Source organism: Balaenoptera ricei, chromosome 6 (genome assembly GCF_028023285.1).
Source record: "Balaenoptera ricei isolate mBalRic1 chromosome 6, mBalRic1.hap2, whole genome shotgun sequence".
Classification (NCBI taxonomy): Eukaryota; Metazoa; Chordata; class Mammalia; order Artiodactyla; family Balaenopteridae; genus Balaenoptera; species Balaenoptera ricei.
The window spans coordinates 7,861,572-7,876,832 of NC_082644.1; the positions used below are offsets into that span (position 1 = coordinate 7,861,572).

The 15,261-nt window shown below is 39.1% G+C and overlaps 1 protein-coding gene across 1 annotated transcript; it reads left to right on the forward strand.

Moving 5' to 3' along the window:
- Window positions 1-8,739: 8,739 nt before the first annotated feature.
- On the forward strand, window positions 8,740-14,518 carry LOC132367619 (beta-defensin 43-like). Its single transcript, XM_059926202.1, has 2 exons — window positions 8,740-8,797; window positions 14,364-14,518. The coding sequence occupies exons 1-2, from the start codon at window positions 8,740-8,742 to the stop codon at window positions 14,516-14,518; spliced, it is 213 nt and encodes a 70-aa protein (XP_059782185.1).
- The last annotated feature ends 743 nt before the right edge of the window (window positions 14,519-15,261 follow it).

A 15,261-nucleotide genomic window follows, 5' to 3' on the forward strand; every position in this document is an offset into this window, starting at 1 on the left:
GGCAAAACTCCTAAATAAACATTAGCAAAGTGAGCCATGAACACTCTGTATTGAAAGCCTAGTGTGCTGTGACCAAGAGTTTGTCCTAGAAACACAAGACCGCGGTTTATTAAGACAACTATTAAGGAATGAATGTCAACAGATTAAAGGAGAGAAATCTCTGATCATCTCAATATACACTGAAATAGCAATTGATAGTACTCAGCATACGTCCCTTTAACAAAATCCTTAATCAGATAGAGATAGAAGGAAACGTCTTTAAGTTGCTGAAAGCGTATCTGACATAAGCTCACGGGGGTGGCAGCCATGTACTTCCTGGCATTATCACTGTCAACACATTTCTCACCTCCAGACCCGTCCAGTGCTTGGGCTCAATCCCTGTGAGCTACCCTTAATCCTCACCGTTGGTTGAGCTTAGCCACTGGGATCAGTTTCTTAAAAAGAGGAAGCATTAGTTGATGCTTCAATTATGTAGTTCCTAGAATTCAACACAAAGCCACGTTCAATCTCTGATGGGAATCATATCATTTCAAGGTCACTGCTTTGTCTGCTTGTGACATTCCTTAGGCATTTATTACAACTAATTTTGAACTATCTAACTGGGAAAACCCTGTGCCTTAATATTACCTTTCCCTTCGTCTAATAACTCTTTTATCTGTCAAAACTAATTTTGAACTATCTAACTGGGAAAAAACCCTGTGCCTTAATTTTACCTTTCCCTTCGTCTAATAACTCTTGTATCTGTCGATTCCTTTGTTTAGAAGAGCATATGCATTTTTCTCTTCAGTGTACACTTTTACTCCCACACATTTGAAAATGCAAAATTCATGGACAGGGGTGTGCTGAGAAAATAGACCACGAGGTACACCACCACCTTCTGTAAAACCAAAGAGACGTTTCCAGCAGCTAGCCTGGTGAGTTGTAAAAGCCAGGGAAGACATAAAAACTTGAGAATTCTGCCAAAAGAGAAAAGCAAGAAGAGTGGGAAAAAAATGTGCCGATACAAAGACAGAGAAAACCTCAGTTAATAACAACACGAACAGAACACCCCGTCTGAAGGTAACTGGCAAGGACTTGAGGAGGTGTTTGCAGCTTCATGTCTGTGGGGAAGAAGGAGGGAGGGAAGGAAGCCTAAAAGAGTTTCAAAGGGCATTAAAGGGACACAGTCCCTGCTGGCTGCTTCAGGACTTGAGCAGGAAGTCTGCTGCACGCAAGCCTCTGGGAGTTCTCCACCCAAGGGTCTCCCCACCAGGATCGTGGGCACCCCAACACCCTGAGTGCTAAACCCACACCTCCCCCCACTCTGCAGCCAGACCCTTGAACTTGCTCCCGAGTGCTGCAGGGAGAGCAGGTCCAGTGATTAAAGTGCTCGCAGAAATGCAGATCAGCACAAACTGGAGCTTTAGCGCCACTTTCCGGAAAACAAAAACAAGTTTCCAGCAGCCAGCCTGGTGAGTTGTAAGAAAAGAGAAAACATAAAGGCTTTAGAATTCGGCCACAAGAGGGAGCAAGAAGCGTGAACAGGTCGGCCCATAAAAATCCTAAAGAAGCCCAGACACAGCTGCACCAATGAGCAGTTCCCAGCTCAAGACAACCAGAGAATTTTTAAAATCATCAAGGAAATACGCCATCACCAAAAAAGAAAATAGTAATTCTCCAACAACCTAGCTCAAATCCATGAAATACTGTGATCTAGATGATAAAAAAATCAAAATAGCTGTTTTGAGAAAACACGAACGCAAAAAGACATCTGCACCCCCATGGTCACAGTTTAACCAAGCAGGACGCTATGGGGTCTTCCTAGGACAGACTCTCCTATGTCCTATACCTGCCTCGTTTGTAGAACAGCTTTAGTCTCCCAGGCCTCCCCTGTGTCACAAAAGGCTGGCTCAAGAGTTAATGATTGAGAGAATGTGAACATGTAGTAAAAAAGACGGCAGCTGGGCCAGGAGAACTGGTAACAATTTAAATGATAGATCAGCCATACAGCAGTCACAGAATATTTAGTTCCTCCCTGAAGGACACAGATAACAGTATCTAACACATATTCCTGAGTTGTTCTGCAGATACTAAAACCTCCACCAGATGGAAGACGCCATGTTGCTGCATGACAACCATGAGCATGCAGCCACCAGACCAACTTACCAAGAATACTCTAACGGGCGAAGTCATTCTTCAGTCATGAAGGAGAAATAAAGACTTAACTGAGAGACAAACGCTAAGGGAGTTGATCACCACTAGCACTGCCTTGCAAGAAATGGTGAAATGAGCTCCTCAAGCTGAAGTGAAAGGATGCTAATTAGTAACATGAAAACATACGAAAGTATACAACACAGGGCAAGCAACAGATCAACAGAAGCGCTCTTCATGGGTGAGGGACATCAAGAATAATGAAGAAAGATAATGAACATCAACCATGGCCTCAAGACCAACTGCAAGTAGCAAGGCCTGTAACCTTCCTAACCCTAGTGTTTCAGTATTTTTGAGTTATAACTAGCCACAATCTTAAAAACTCAGGGACAAGACAAAATAGGTTTAACATGGGGCAAGAGGAAATCTGAGTGGTGCAAGGGGTGGACATTAGCACACACTGTTGCTGTCCTGTTCTTATCCTTTGGCTTTCTTCTCTACACAGAGGGGGGTGCTTACTGTGACTACCCAGAGCCTTTTTCCTTAGGGCTTTTGGAGAACCACAGTGTACCAGAAGCAGTTAGTCTCCTTGGAAGCAGTTAATCAATGATGTATAAGGAGTTGTGTAGATAAATACCCCTGCTTCCTCTTCCTTCACTGGCACAACTCTGTAGGATCATCTACACTTCATTCCAGAGTTCACCACGGGAATGATACACAGTAGCCCCAAATGGTAACTGTCTTCAAAGTCATCCTTTTTCAGTTTCTTCTCTTCCTTGTCTCATTTCCCCACTCTTCTATGGGTGTTTATTGGGATCACCTTCCTAAAAAACTACTAGCATTAAAATCCTTGTCTCAGAGTTTGCATCTGAGAAAAAAACTAAGAATACCATTAACCATGTTTATCCTTAATTTGTGAGAACTCTCCTATTTTATTGTTATCACACAAGGTATCTTTTCTTAAGTAATCATGTGTGTGTGTGAAGTGTTCCCCATTACTACAAATATATTCTATGAAGGCAAGAATTCTTTTATTGGAAAAAAATTTTTTTATTGAAGTATAGTTGATGTACAATATCATAAGTTACAGATATATAATACACCATTCATAGTTACCATAAAATATTGGCTATATTCCCCATGTTGTACAATATACCCTTGTAGCTTATTTTATACATAATAGGTTGTACCTCTTAATCACCTACACCTATAGTGCCCCTGCCCCCTTCCCCCTCCCAACTGGTAGCCACTAGTTTGTCCTCTATATCAGTGAGTTTGCTTCTTTTTTATTATATTCATTAGTTTATTTTTCTTTTATTCCACACATAAGTGATATCATATATCTGTTCTTCTCTGACTTATTTCACTTAGCATAATACCCTTCAAGTCCATCCATGTTGCTGCAAATGGCAAAATTTCTCTCTTTTTATGGCTAGATAATGTTCCATTGTATGCATGTACACCACATCTTCTTTATCCATTCATCTGTTGATGGACTCTTAGGTTGTTTCCATACTTTGGCAATTGTAAATCATGCTACTATGAACACTGGGGTACGTGTATCTTTTCTAATTAGTGTTTTTCTGTTTTTCTGATATATACCCAGAAGTGGAATTGCTGGGTCATATGGTAGTTCTATTTTTAATTATTTGAGGAAACTCCATATTGTTTTCCACAGTGGCTGCACCAATTCCCACCAACAGTGCACGAAGGTTCCCTTTTCTCCACATCCTCTGAAGGCAAGAATTTTCTCTGCCTTGTTCACTACCGTATTCCCAGGACTTATGGCAGTGCCTGGCACATATTAAGTGCTCAAAACATGGAATAACTTAGTGTATTAAATAAATCGATTTTCTAATGTTGGCTCATCCTTTCCTTCCCAGATGAACACTACTTGGTCATGATGTGTTATTCTTTCACTTTGAGATTAAATTCAATTTGATGATAGTTTCTGTAGCATTTGTATCTATGTTCATAGGTTAGATTGGCTATTTTTATCTTTTGCTGTCTGTGGTAAGTAGCTTCTAAGATAATCCTCAACTATTCCCGCCCCTAGGTCCACACCAATGTGCAAACCTGTCCCCCTAAGTGAGGCCTGGACTTACCAACTTAGATATGATGAATAGAGTGTATGATATGAGATGGGATGCCATTTTCAAAATTAGATTATTACAAGGCTGACTTTCATTTGGCGTTTGCTCTCTCACTCCTTCTCAGATCACTTGCTCCTGGGCCAGCCAGCTGCCATGCCACGAGTAGTTCTATGGGGAGGCCCATGTGGTAAGGGACAGGTCTGCCAACAACCACGTGAGTGAATTTAGAAAGAACCTTCTCCCAGCCTTCAAAGGAGGATGCAACCTCAATGACAGCTTTGTCTGCAACCTTCTGGAAGACCTTGAGCCAACAGCACCCAGCTAAGCCACACCCAGATTCCTGACCCACAGAAACCGTGAGGTAGTAAATGTTTGTTGTTTTAAGCCACTACGTCTTGGGGTATTTTGTCATGCAATAATATATAACTAATATGTTGCCTTGTGACATACCTATGTTGTGGCTATTCTGTTTCATAAAATGTGTTGCACTTCCCTGGTGGCGCAGTGGCTGAGAATCCGCCTGCCAATGCAGGGGACACAGGTTCGAGCCCTGGTCCAGGAAGATCCCACATGCCGCGGAGCAGCTGAGCCCGTGCGCCGCAACTACTGAGCCTGCGCTATAGAGCCCACAAGCCACAACTACTGAACCTGCGTGCCACAACTACTGAAACCCACGTGCCTAGAGCCCGTGCTCCACAACAAGAGAAGCCACCGCAATGAGAAGTCCGTGCACCACAAGGAAGAGTAGCCCCCGCTCGCCGCAGCTAGAGAAAACCTGTGTGTAGCAACAAAGACCCAACACAGCGAAAAATAAATACATAAATAAATAAATAAATTTATTTTTTAAAAATGTGTTGAGTAGCCATCCAGCTTATTCTATCATCTGAATTATTATCACAAAATAGAAATTATCTATTCCTTGAAGGTTGTGCATAAAATCTTGCTCATTCTAGCACCCTTTGAAAATGAAAAGATAGAACTTCAACTACTTGCAATTTTATTTTATTGGCCAACTTTACTGACATATAATTCCCCAAAAGTGTCCACTTCATTCAGATACTTGGTATAGGGAGTTCATAGTATTCTATAATATTTGAACTCTTCTCTATCTGTTATTTTAATGGAAAAGAAATAAACCAAAAGAGCAATGATCTTTTAAGTGGTAAAATAATGCATTATATTTATTATCATCTTAGTAATTTTATGGGTTTTTCCAATTTTAAAATTAAAATGTATTATTTACAAATGAGAATTCAAAAATAAAATACACATATAGTATATAGGTATCTATGTACATATTTATGTGTGTATGTATTATGTTTGTTTTTATACAGAGGGAAAGTTATTAGCGATTTAACAAAAGTATACTCAGTAGAAAGATGAAAGATGTCAGAAACCTGTAGGGTAAGAAGTAAACGAAGAGACTTCCCTGGTGGTCTAGTGGGTAAGACTCCACACTCCCAATGCAGGGGGCCCAGGTTCAGTCCCTGGTTGGGGAACTGCATGCCACAAATAAGAGTCCGCATGCCGCAACTAAGACCCGGCGCGGCCAAAATAAATAAATAAATAAATATTTGGGGGGGCGGGGGGGAAGGAGTGAATGGTGAATGGAAAGAACTGGAAACAGAGAACATACTACTATTTTCCTGAGACAAAAGGGGGAAAGTTAGGGTCTTATGTAAAAAGTAAACTAAAGAGAGGAATGTTATTTTATCTTTTGCTTTCAAAGCACAGGAACTTGAGGATGTTTACAGACTGAAGGTAAGGAAACAATAAATTTAGAAAGATTGCAGCAACAAGAAGAAAAAGAAACAACTGATGCTGCAATGACTCCAAAGCTTTCAATACTCCTGAGTACAGGGAAGGAAGGTAAACAATGAACACTCGATTATAAATTATCTGAGTATCTACTGACTTTCTGGAGAGCTAAGTCCAATAGTAAAACCCAATAATTCCTAAGTCTAATTTATTATCTCATGGAAAATTAACTCCTTTCTCCTTCTGTTGTAACAATTTGTACTTTGGTAGCTTGATAGCTATCTGATTTTCTCCTCTGTGTTCTTTTAAGGAAAGACCTTTGTCAAAGTGCTTTATCTTTCTCTACTGAGGCCCTGAGCAATCTGGTGATAAGCTACCTTTCAACACTCACCTGGTGCCCACCAACCCACCCCCTGAATGCAGTGAACCTTCCTCTCACCTTTCCTTTGATGTCCCTGTCTACCAGCCCATGAGTCACTCAGTGTTCTTGGGCTCCCTGGGCAGCCTTCCAAGCCCATCTCCTGGCTCCAAATCTGCCTGGACGAGAAACAACTTTATAGAAAATGTCAAAGCATCGATGAAAATTCAGCCCTTACTGTTCCATAAGGGAACTCAACGATGTGTGCTCATAAATGTGATTCCTTTGCAATGTAACCTATGCTTCCAAAGCTTTTCATGATCAGAGGTGCGAAAGGTCCCCAGCCAGTCAGATTTAAGTAAACGGAGTAGTCATCGGGAACCAGCACATTCCCCAATGACCCGAAGACCCCTCTGTGAGTTTTTAGGGTACTGGGAGAGGCTTGTTCCCAGATGCCACTGCCCCAGCAACCTCAGAGGAGAAAAAAACCTGAACCCAGGCTTAGGGAAAGTCATCCCCAGAGCTTCCAGCCCCCTCACTGGCCCTCCTTAGGCTAAGTCTTGTGAAGTTTGCCTCTTCCAGGACCTCAATCCCCCGTCCCTCCACCAATCCTCCATCCCTGATTTAGCTCAAGATGTCATTTGCAAAGCCTCAATAGCCAGGGAGGACCTGCTCAAATAATTTAACTACATGTTCCATTAGGAGTGGAAGGGGTACCCAGAGGAAGCAATGGCAGAAAGGAGCTTCCTTCTTGGTCCTGACAAAAGTTACTCAACCCAGAGTAAGAGCGTCTAAGAAATTATGAAGACCAAATAAGATCATGAATGTGAATGCGCTTTGCAGTCTCTAAAATTGGCATTCTTACTCATGTCTTTTTTATTAAAACAAGCAAAAACTATTCACTGAGCAAGTAATCAACAAGTGCAACAACAAGTGCATATAAATATAGTAACACAGCGCGAAAGGAATGTGTAAGTCATCACCAAATGAAGCAAAGTGTTTTAGACTCAGAAGTTACTCGGTAAGTATTTGTTGAATTTAATTACATGGGTATCTTCCTGAATTGCTTTGATCCTGGTTTGGAAAGTTAGACCAATTTCTTTACAAATAGGATAGGGGAGCAACTCTTGGGGTGATGAGTATGAGCCCAGAATAGCTGACTATTTTTCAGTGAGTCTGACTGAAAAATACTTAATGAATCGTAGGTCAAATGTGACACTAGTGAAAAGAAAGAAATCTTCTCTGAATTCTAGGATAGCTTCAAGGCAGGCTAAAAGACTTCTGAAATACAGAAAATGCGACTTTTACCAAAGAAGTCACCATGCTTATAGCAAAACCAGGGGCTATGCACACCAGCCAAAAAGTGCTTGCTTCATGCTGTAGGGACCCATTGTGCTTATTGAAATGGACATTCCAAGCTCCATTTCACACATCCTGCATCATGTTGCAGCAATGAAATTTTGGGAATTGACTGTTCTACCACCCAGTGTTGTGACTTGGTAAGTCTGTTCATTCCTCTTGCCTGCATCTGGCTCGGATGTATACTGATTTAACCATTTTCAACCCACAAAATGTATAGAGAATTTTGCCAGTGGAGCCAGCTCATGTCTTCTTTAATCATTCCCTAGGCCGCCCAAACTTCTCCGGTGTTCCTCTGTGTTCATTTCCTTAGTGTCTACAAGGTACTTGTGCCACTTTGTCAGACACATGCTCAAGTTGCACTGCCATGGTCTTTTCTGTATTATTTGCTTTCCCAAGTGCATCTAAGGTCCACTCTTCCTTCCTGGACTCCCTCACACTGCATATGACTGTGATGTGTAAACAGTGTGTGTTCACTAAGACTTTAGATATAAAAGTCAGTTGATCTCATTAGTTGGTTGGACAAAGAGGCAATCAAACAAAAGCTTTTCTATATCTCACTAGCCTGTGTATGGCTTCAAATACGGTTTCATTGCTGAAGTCTGCTAATGTACATTCCCCAAAATTAATAATATTAATAAATAGGCATGCTATTATATCTAGTGCTTCCCTTCCTATTATTGGGGAAATAAATTGAATGTTTTTACTCTATAAATGTTGCCTTAACCTCCAGGAACCGTAAGACAATGATTTTTCAACAGAATATGTCTCCTTCCTTCACCGTGGCTGCTCTTTCTCTGTAAGTGCTGTGCATCCTACTGTCTTCGCCTACACCCTGCCAGCACTTGACAAATGTACGCTGAATAACTGATGGTCATGTCCATTGCATGATATCTCCTGATAATGAAGGCTCATTGGAACACAGAAATGTTCTTACCACTGTAAGGTTCAATAATCATACGGCAACTCACTTCTTGAGTACTGAACACAGAAAGAAGTTCTCTTCATCCCAGTTACGGATTCTCTCTGACTTATTCGACCATGAGGGTCTTGCTTTCCATCCTTGGGGTCCTTGCCTTGTTGTCCATAGTTCCTCAAGGTAAGCAGGAAACCTTTCATTTCAAAGTTATGAAAATATAAATGAAAAAGAATACAAGGTCTTCCAAGAGTTTGAAAATAAATTAGACAAGGGCAGATTGTACCATACGACGAAGAATGTGAGAGGAGTGGAGAATTGATTGTTAGGGCAACAGCCATAGGTGGTGCCCCCCAGGGATTTAACCTACTATAAACTCTTACTTGAAGACTGTGTTTGATCTAAAGAAGGTAGAAGGAGGTTTATAGAACACAGAAACTTTGGGGAACTGATAAAATGGAAAGTGTGTGGTGATTAGAAGAAGGGCCAGGGTGGAAAGGAGGCTGCTCCATCATCATCTGTGGTTTACAGAGCACTCTGACCTATGCACGGGCTTATGTGGAAATTACTTCACGTATGGTGGGAGCTAAGAGTCCATCCTCACACTTAACCAAGTAACCAATTATAATACAGGCATATTTATTGAATAATCAATCTAACCCTCCCAAATTAATTTTAAAATCCACCAATATTATGTAATAAATATACATTAATTGTTGGGCTTATCACTGGGACTTGTATTACTATCTAGTGACATCTTTTCTGATGCATGTACTACCTCAGATCACCTTGTAATACCTGGAAATTCAAGACTTCCCTCATTGTTCTTGGTTTTTTTATTGAGGTAAAATTCACTCTTTTAAAGTGTACCATTTCAGTGGTTTTCTGTATATTCCTAAAGTTGTGCAACCATCACCACTATCCAATTCCAAAACATTCCATCACCCCAAAAAGAAACTCCGTATTCATTAGCAGTCATTCGCCATTCTCCCCTCCCCTCAGATCCTGGCAACTATTAATCTACTTTCTGTCTCTATTGATTTACCTATTCTGGACATTTAATGTAATCAAACAACATGTGACCCTTTGTGTTTTCTTTCACTTAGGCCAAGGTTTTTCAAAGTTTATCCATGTTGTAGCATGCATCAATACGTAATCCCTTTCAATTGATGAACAGTATTCTATTAAATGGATACACTACCTTTTAATCATCCAGTCATCAGCTGATGGACATTTGGATTGTTTCTGGTTTGGAGCTATTATCAATGATGTTGCTCTGGACACTTACATCCAAGTTTTTGTGTGGATATATTTTCAGTTCTCTTGGATATATACCTGGGTATATTGCTGTGTTTTATGGTTACACTATGTTTAAATTTCTGAGGAATTGCCAAACTATTTTCCACAGCTTCATCCTTTATTTTACAATCCCACCAGCAGTGCTTGAGGGTTCCAACTTCTCCACATACTCACATACTCCGCTATGGTCCGTATCTTTTATTATAGTCATCCTAGTTGGTGTAAAGTGATATCTCATTGTAGTTTTAATTTGTATTTTAATTTGCATCTAATTTGCAACATTAATGATGTTGAACATCTTTTCAGTGTTTTATTGGCCATTTGTATATTTTCTTTGTAGAAATGTCTACTCAAATCCTTTACTTACTTTTTAATTTAGCTGTTTTTCATTAGTGGGTTGTCAGTTCTTTGTATATTTTGAACACTAAACCTTTAAGAGATATAGGTTTGCAAATATTCTCTCCCATTCTTTGAGTTGTTTCTTTTTAAAAAAATATTTGACTGGACATTGCTGTACCAGTGAACATGTTTCCAGGTTTGAATGAGAAAACAACTCAGACTCAGTTATCTCTGTGGGCAGAGGACATGATTTTATATGTGGAAACCCTAAGATGCCAGCAAAACACTTAGACCTAGTAAAAAAAAATTCAGTACATTACAGAATACAAAATCAATAAGCAAAAACCAGTTGCATTTCTATATACTAACAACAAACTATTCAAAAGAGAAATTATGAAACCAATCCCATTTATAATAGCATCAAAAGACCAAAGTACTGAGGAATACAACTTAACCAAGGAGGTGAAAGATTTGTACACTGCAAACTACAAAATATTGATGAAAGAAATTAAAGGAGACGCAAATAAATAGAAGGCAATCCCCGTTCATCGACTGAAAGAATACTTCTAAAATGTTCATAATTCCCAAAGCAAATTATAGATTCAGTAAAATCCCTGTGGAAATCCCAATGTTATTTTTTACAGAAATAGAAAAAACAATCCTAGAACAGTTTTTAAAAATTTTTAAACAGATAAAAAAATTTTTAAAGAAAGGAAAGAGGGAAGGAAGAGAGAGTCCTAAAATTCTTATGGAGCCACGAAAGTCCCTGAACAGCAAAGCAATTTTGAGCAAGAAAAACAAAGCTGGTGGCATCACAATTCATGACTTCAAAATATATTACAAAGCTACAATAATTTTAAAACGATGATACTGGCATAAAAACAGACATGTAGAACAGTGGAAGAGAATAGAGAGCCCAGAGATAAGCCCACAGAGAGAGAACTGATATTCAACAAGGGTACTAAGACTACACAATGGAGAAAGGATAGTCTCTTTAACAAACAGTGTTCGGAAAACTGGATAGTCACATGCAAAAGAGTACATTTATAGAAAAAATCAATTCAAAATAGATTAAAGGTTTAAACATGAGACCTGAAACTGTAAAATTTCTAGAAGAAAACATGGAGGAAGAGCTCATGACATTGGTCTTTGTAATGATTTCTTGGATATGCACAAGCACAAGCAACAAAGGCAAAATTAGACAAGTAGGACTACATCAAACTAAAAAGCCTCTGCACAGCAAAAGAACAGTCAACAGAGTGAAAAGACAACCTATGGAATAGGAGAAAATATTTGCAAACCCTGTACTCAGTAAGGGTTTGTAAGTTCCTCGCAAAACACATGAGGAGCTCACACAACTCAATAGCCCAAAATAATAACAAAGCAATTAAAAATGGGCAAAGGACCTGAATAGATATTTTTCCGAAGAAGATATACAAATAGGCAAAAGGAATACAAAAAAAGGTGTTCAATGTCACTTATCATCAGGGAAATGCAAATCAAGCCCACAATGAGATATCACCTCATACCTGTTACAATGACTATTACCAAAATAATAATAATAACAAATATTGGTAGATATATGGAGTAAAGGGAACCCTTGTACACTTTTAGTAGAAATGTAAATTGAAAGAGCAATTATGAAAAAGATTATCAATGTTCCTTTAAAAATTAAGAGCTAGAACCACCATAAGATCCAGCAATTCCACATCTGAGTATATATCCAAAGGAAATGATGTTTAATCAGGATGTTGAAGAGATATCTGTACTCCTATGTTCACTGAAGCATTATTCATACTAGCCATGATATGGAAACAACCAAAGTGTCTGTCAATGGATAAATGGGTAAAGAAATTGTGATATATATATACACATACATATATGTGTATATATATGTGTGTATGTATATTCACACAACAGAATATTATTCAGCCTTAAAAAGAAGGAAACTATACCATTTGCAATGACATGGACAAATGTCCTGAAGGACATTATGCTAAGTCAAGTAAATGAGACACAGAAAGACCAATACTGTATGATCTCATTCATATGTGGAACATAAAAATGTAAAACTCAAAGAAGTAGATAGTATAATGGTGATTGCCAAGGTATGGGGGGTGGGGGAATGGTGAGATGTTAGTCAAAGGGAACAAACTTCCAGTTATAAAATGAACAAGTTCAAGAGACTTAATGTACAGCATGGTGACTATAGTTAATAAAAAGATAATAATACTGTATTACATACTTGAAATCCGCTAGGAGAGTAGATCTCAAGTGATCTTACCACACAATAAAAGAAGATAACCATGTGAAGTGTTGGATATGTTAATTATCTCATGGTGGTAATCAAGTCAATGTATATTATATCAAAACATCGCATTGTATACCTTCAATGTATACAGTTTTTAATCAGTCACTCCTCAATAAAGGTGAAAAACACAAACACACAGGAAGAAAATGTGATATATATCAATATACAAAATAAATTCAGCCTTAAAAAAGAAGGAAATCCTGCTGTTTGTGACCCATGGATGGACCTGGAGGACATACGCTAAGTGAAATAAATCAGACAGCGAAAGACAAATACTGTGTGATCTCACTTATATGTGGAATCCAAAAATGTCAGACTCATAGTAACAGGGCCTGACGGGTGGAGGAAGCGGGCAGACGTTGGTCAAAGGGTACAAAGTTTCGCTTATGCAAGATAAGTTCTGAAGTTCTGCTACACACAGTACCTACAGCTAACAATACAGAGTTATCTATTTAAAATTTTCTGAGGCTAGATCCTATGCTAAGTATTCTTACCACAAGTGATAATAACAACAACAATAATAAAGGAGGTGAGAGGAAACTTCCGTATGTGATGAATATGTCTATGGTCTTGATGGTGGTGATGGTTTCACAGGTATAAACTAGTCACCGAACTTACTGAGTTGTATACATTACAATTAAACACTGAAAAAGACACATAATTACAGTATCACCAACATACAACGCCCATTGTATTAATGAATCTAGTCATTGGGCATCAGTAGCTGCTATTATCTCTGAAAGATAGACAACCAGACATTATGGGCCTCCTGATACAACACACACACACACACACACACACACACACACACACACACACACACCACCAACTACAGTACAGACAGCTAAAGGACTCAAACATGAGTCAGGTCAAGCCTCTGAATCCAGCTGCAAATTTGTGAAAATACGGAGGACACATGCTAATTTCTCCAGAAGTAGGGAAACACTCCAGGTTAAACACCCCAAGTTCTTCAACATAAAAACTGTAATAAAAGGTTTTGGGAAGGACCTGTAGATTTAAAGGGAATATCAAAAACTGTAATGAGAAAAAAAACTATAGTGTCTAGGGATGAAGTTCAGGTAATAAAACTATTTTTTTAAGTAAGGAAGTGGAAATGATTACTATTAAACTTAGGATAGGTTTCCTTGGGGAAAAGGGATAGAAGGAAACACCTATTAGAACTGGAAACCAAGGTGAGCAATTATGGCGTATGGGATCCTGTGCAGATCTCAAAAACTTCCTCAGTAAAGGAGATACGGCTTTGAGCCTAAATACACTGGAAAGTTAGAGCCAAGATCCAACTTGCCCATCCCATTCTCAATTGATTTTTTTTTCCACCAAGACAGGAAAAGGAACAAGTGACAACATCCCCATTTTCCCGCTACCATAAACCTTTACCTAATTTTATCTTAGTCTGCCTTCTCTTCATACTGATTTAAGGCTAACCCCTCCACTTGTATTATATACTAGATTTCATCCCCGCTCATTTAGGGACTTCACTTCTGAAATTAAACATTCTTTCCTGAATCATGAATCCCCACCGCTAAATGGATCATTAATTTTAGTCAGAAATATGCTGTGATAGTTCTTATCAGAAACGCGGTCCCTTTTCAACCACTGCCTCACCTATTACGCTACAGAAGAAACCCTCATTTTCCTTTATTCAGTACCTCCACTTTTCTCTCCTGCATTCCTTTTTGTCATTTTTTTCTGGGAAGGTTCTCTATCGTTGTTTTATTATGAAACACTTCAGATATTAACATATACAAACAAGTAATATAATGTTTTCTCTCTTCAAAGCCAGAAGCTTCTTTTTTCCTGAAGGATGTCCTGCAGGATACTCTAATTGCAGAATGAAGTGCAATACTAATGAATATGCAGTTAGATACTGTGCTGACTGGAGCATCTGCTGCAGAAGGAAGAAAAATGTGTTTAAGGAAAAAAAGAAGTGGTGAAAAGTCTAACTCCATCTTCTTCAGGCTCCCAGAAAGGAAACTAAAAATGTTTAAAACTCCCTTGTCTAAGTAAGAATAACTAATATGATGGCTAAAGGAAACTCAATGATAATTATATGTGTAGGTGGTGAGGTTAAAGTACATATTTTATAGAAGCTTACACTCTGTTTTCATGTGTCTACTTTTACATTTATTTCCCCAACTTATATCCCCACATTGTTATTTCATCTGTAGTACTATATCCCAGCCCCACCATTTACTAACTGTTTGTCCTTGGGCAAGTTCTTTAGTCTCTCTCTACCCTCAGTTTCTTTAGCTATATAATGGGATGACCATGTACCTACATCATGGTGGGTGTTGTGAGGATTACACGAGTTAGTCATATGTAAAGTTTTTTTTTTTTTTTAATTTCACATGTGTTTTTTTTTTAGAAATTCACGTTTTGTTTTGTTTTGTTTTGTTTTGTTTATGACTGTGTTGGGTCTTCGTTTCTGTGCGAGGGCTTTCTCTAGTTGTGGCAAGTGGGGACCACTCTTCATCGCGGTGCACCGGCCTCTCACCATCGCGGCCTCTCTTGTTGCGGAGCACAGGCTCCAGACGCGCAGGCTCAGTAATTGTGGCTCACGGGCCCAGTTGCTCCGTGGCATGTGGGATCTTCCCAGACCAGGGCTCGAACCCGTGTCCCCTGCATTGGCATGCAGACTCTCAACCACTGCACCACCAGGGAAGCCCATATGTAAAGT

What these genes read in the sequence shown, in the direction of transcription:
- LOC132367619 (XM_059926202.1), top strand. Translation starts at nt 8,740, where the DNA reads ATGAGGGTCTTGCTTTCCATCCTTGGGGTCCTTGCCTTGTTGTCCATA. An exon ending in GTTGTCCATAGTTCCTCAAG is followed by an intron (nt 8,798 to 14,363) that starts GTAAGCAGGAAA and finishes CTCTCTTCAAAG; the next exon opens with CCAGAAGCTTCTTTTTTCCT.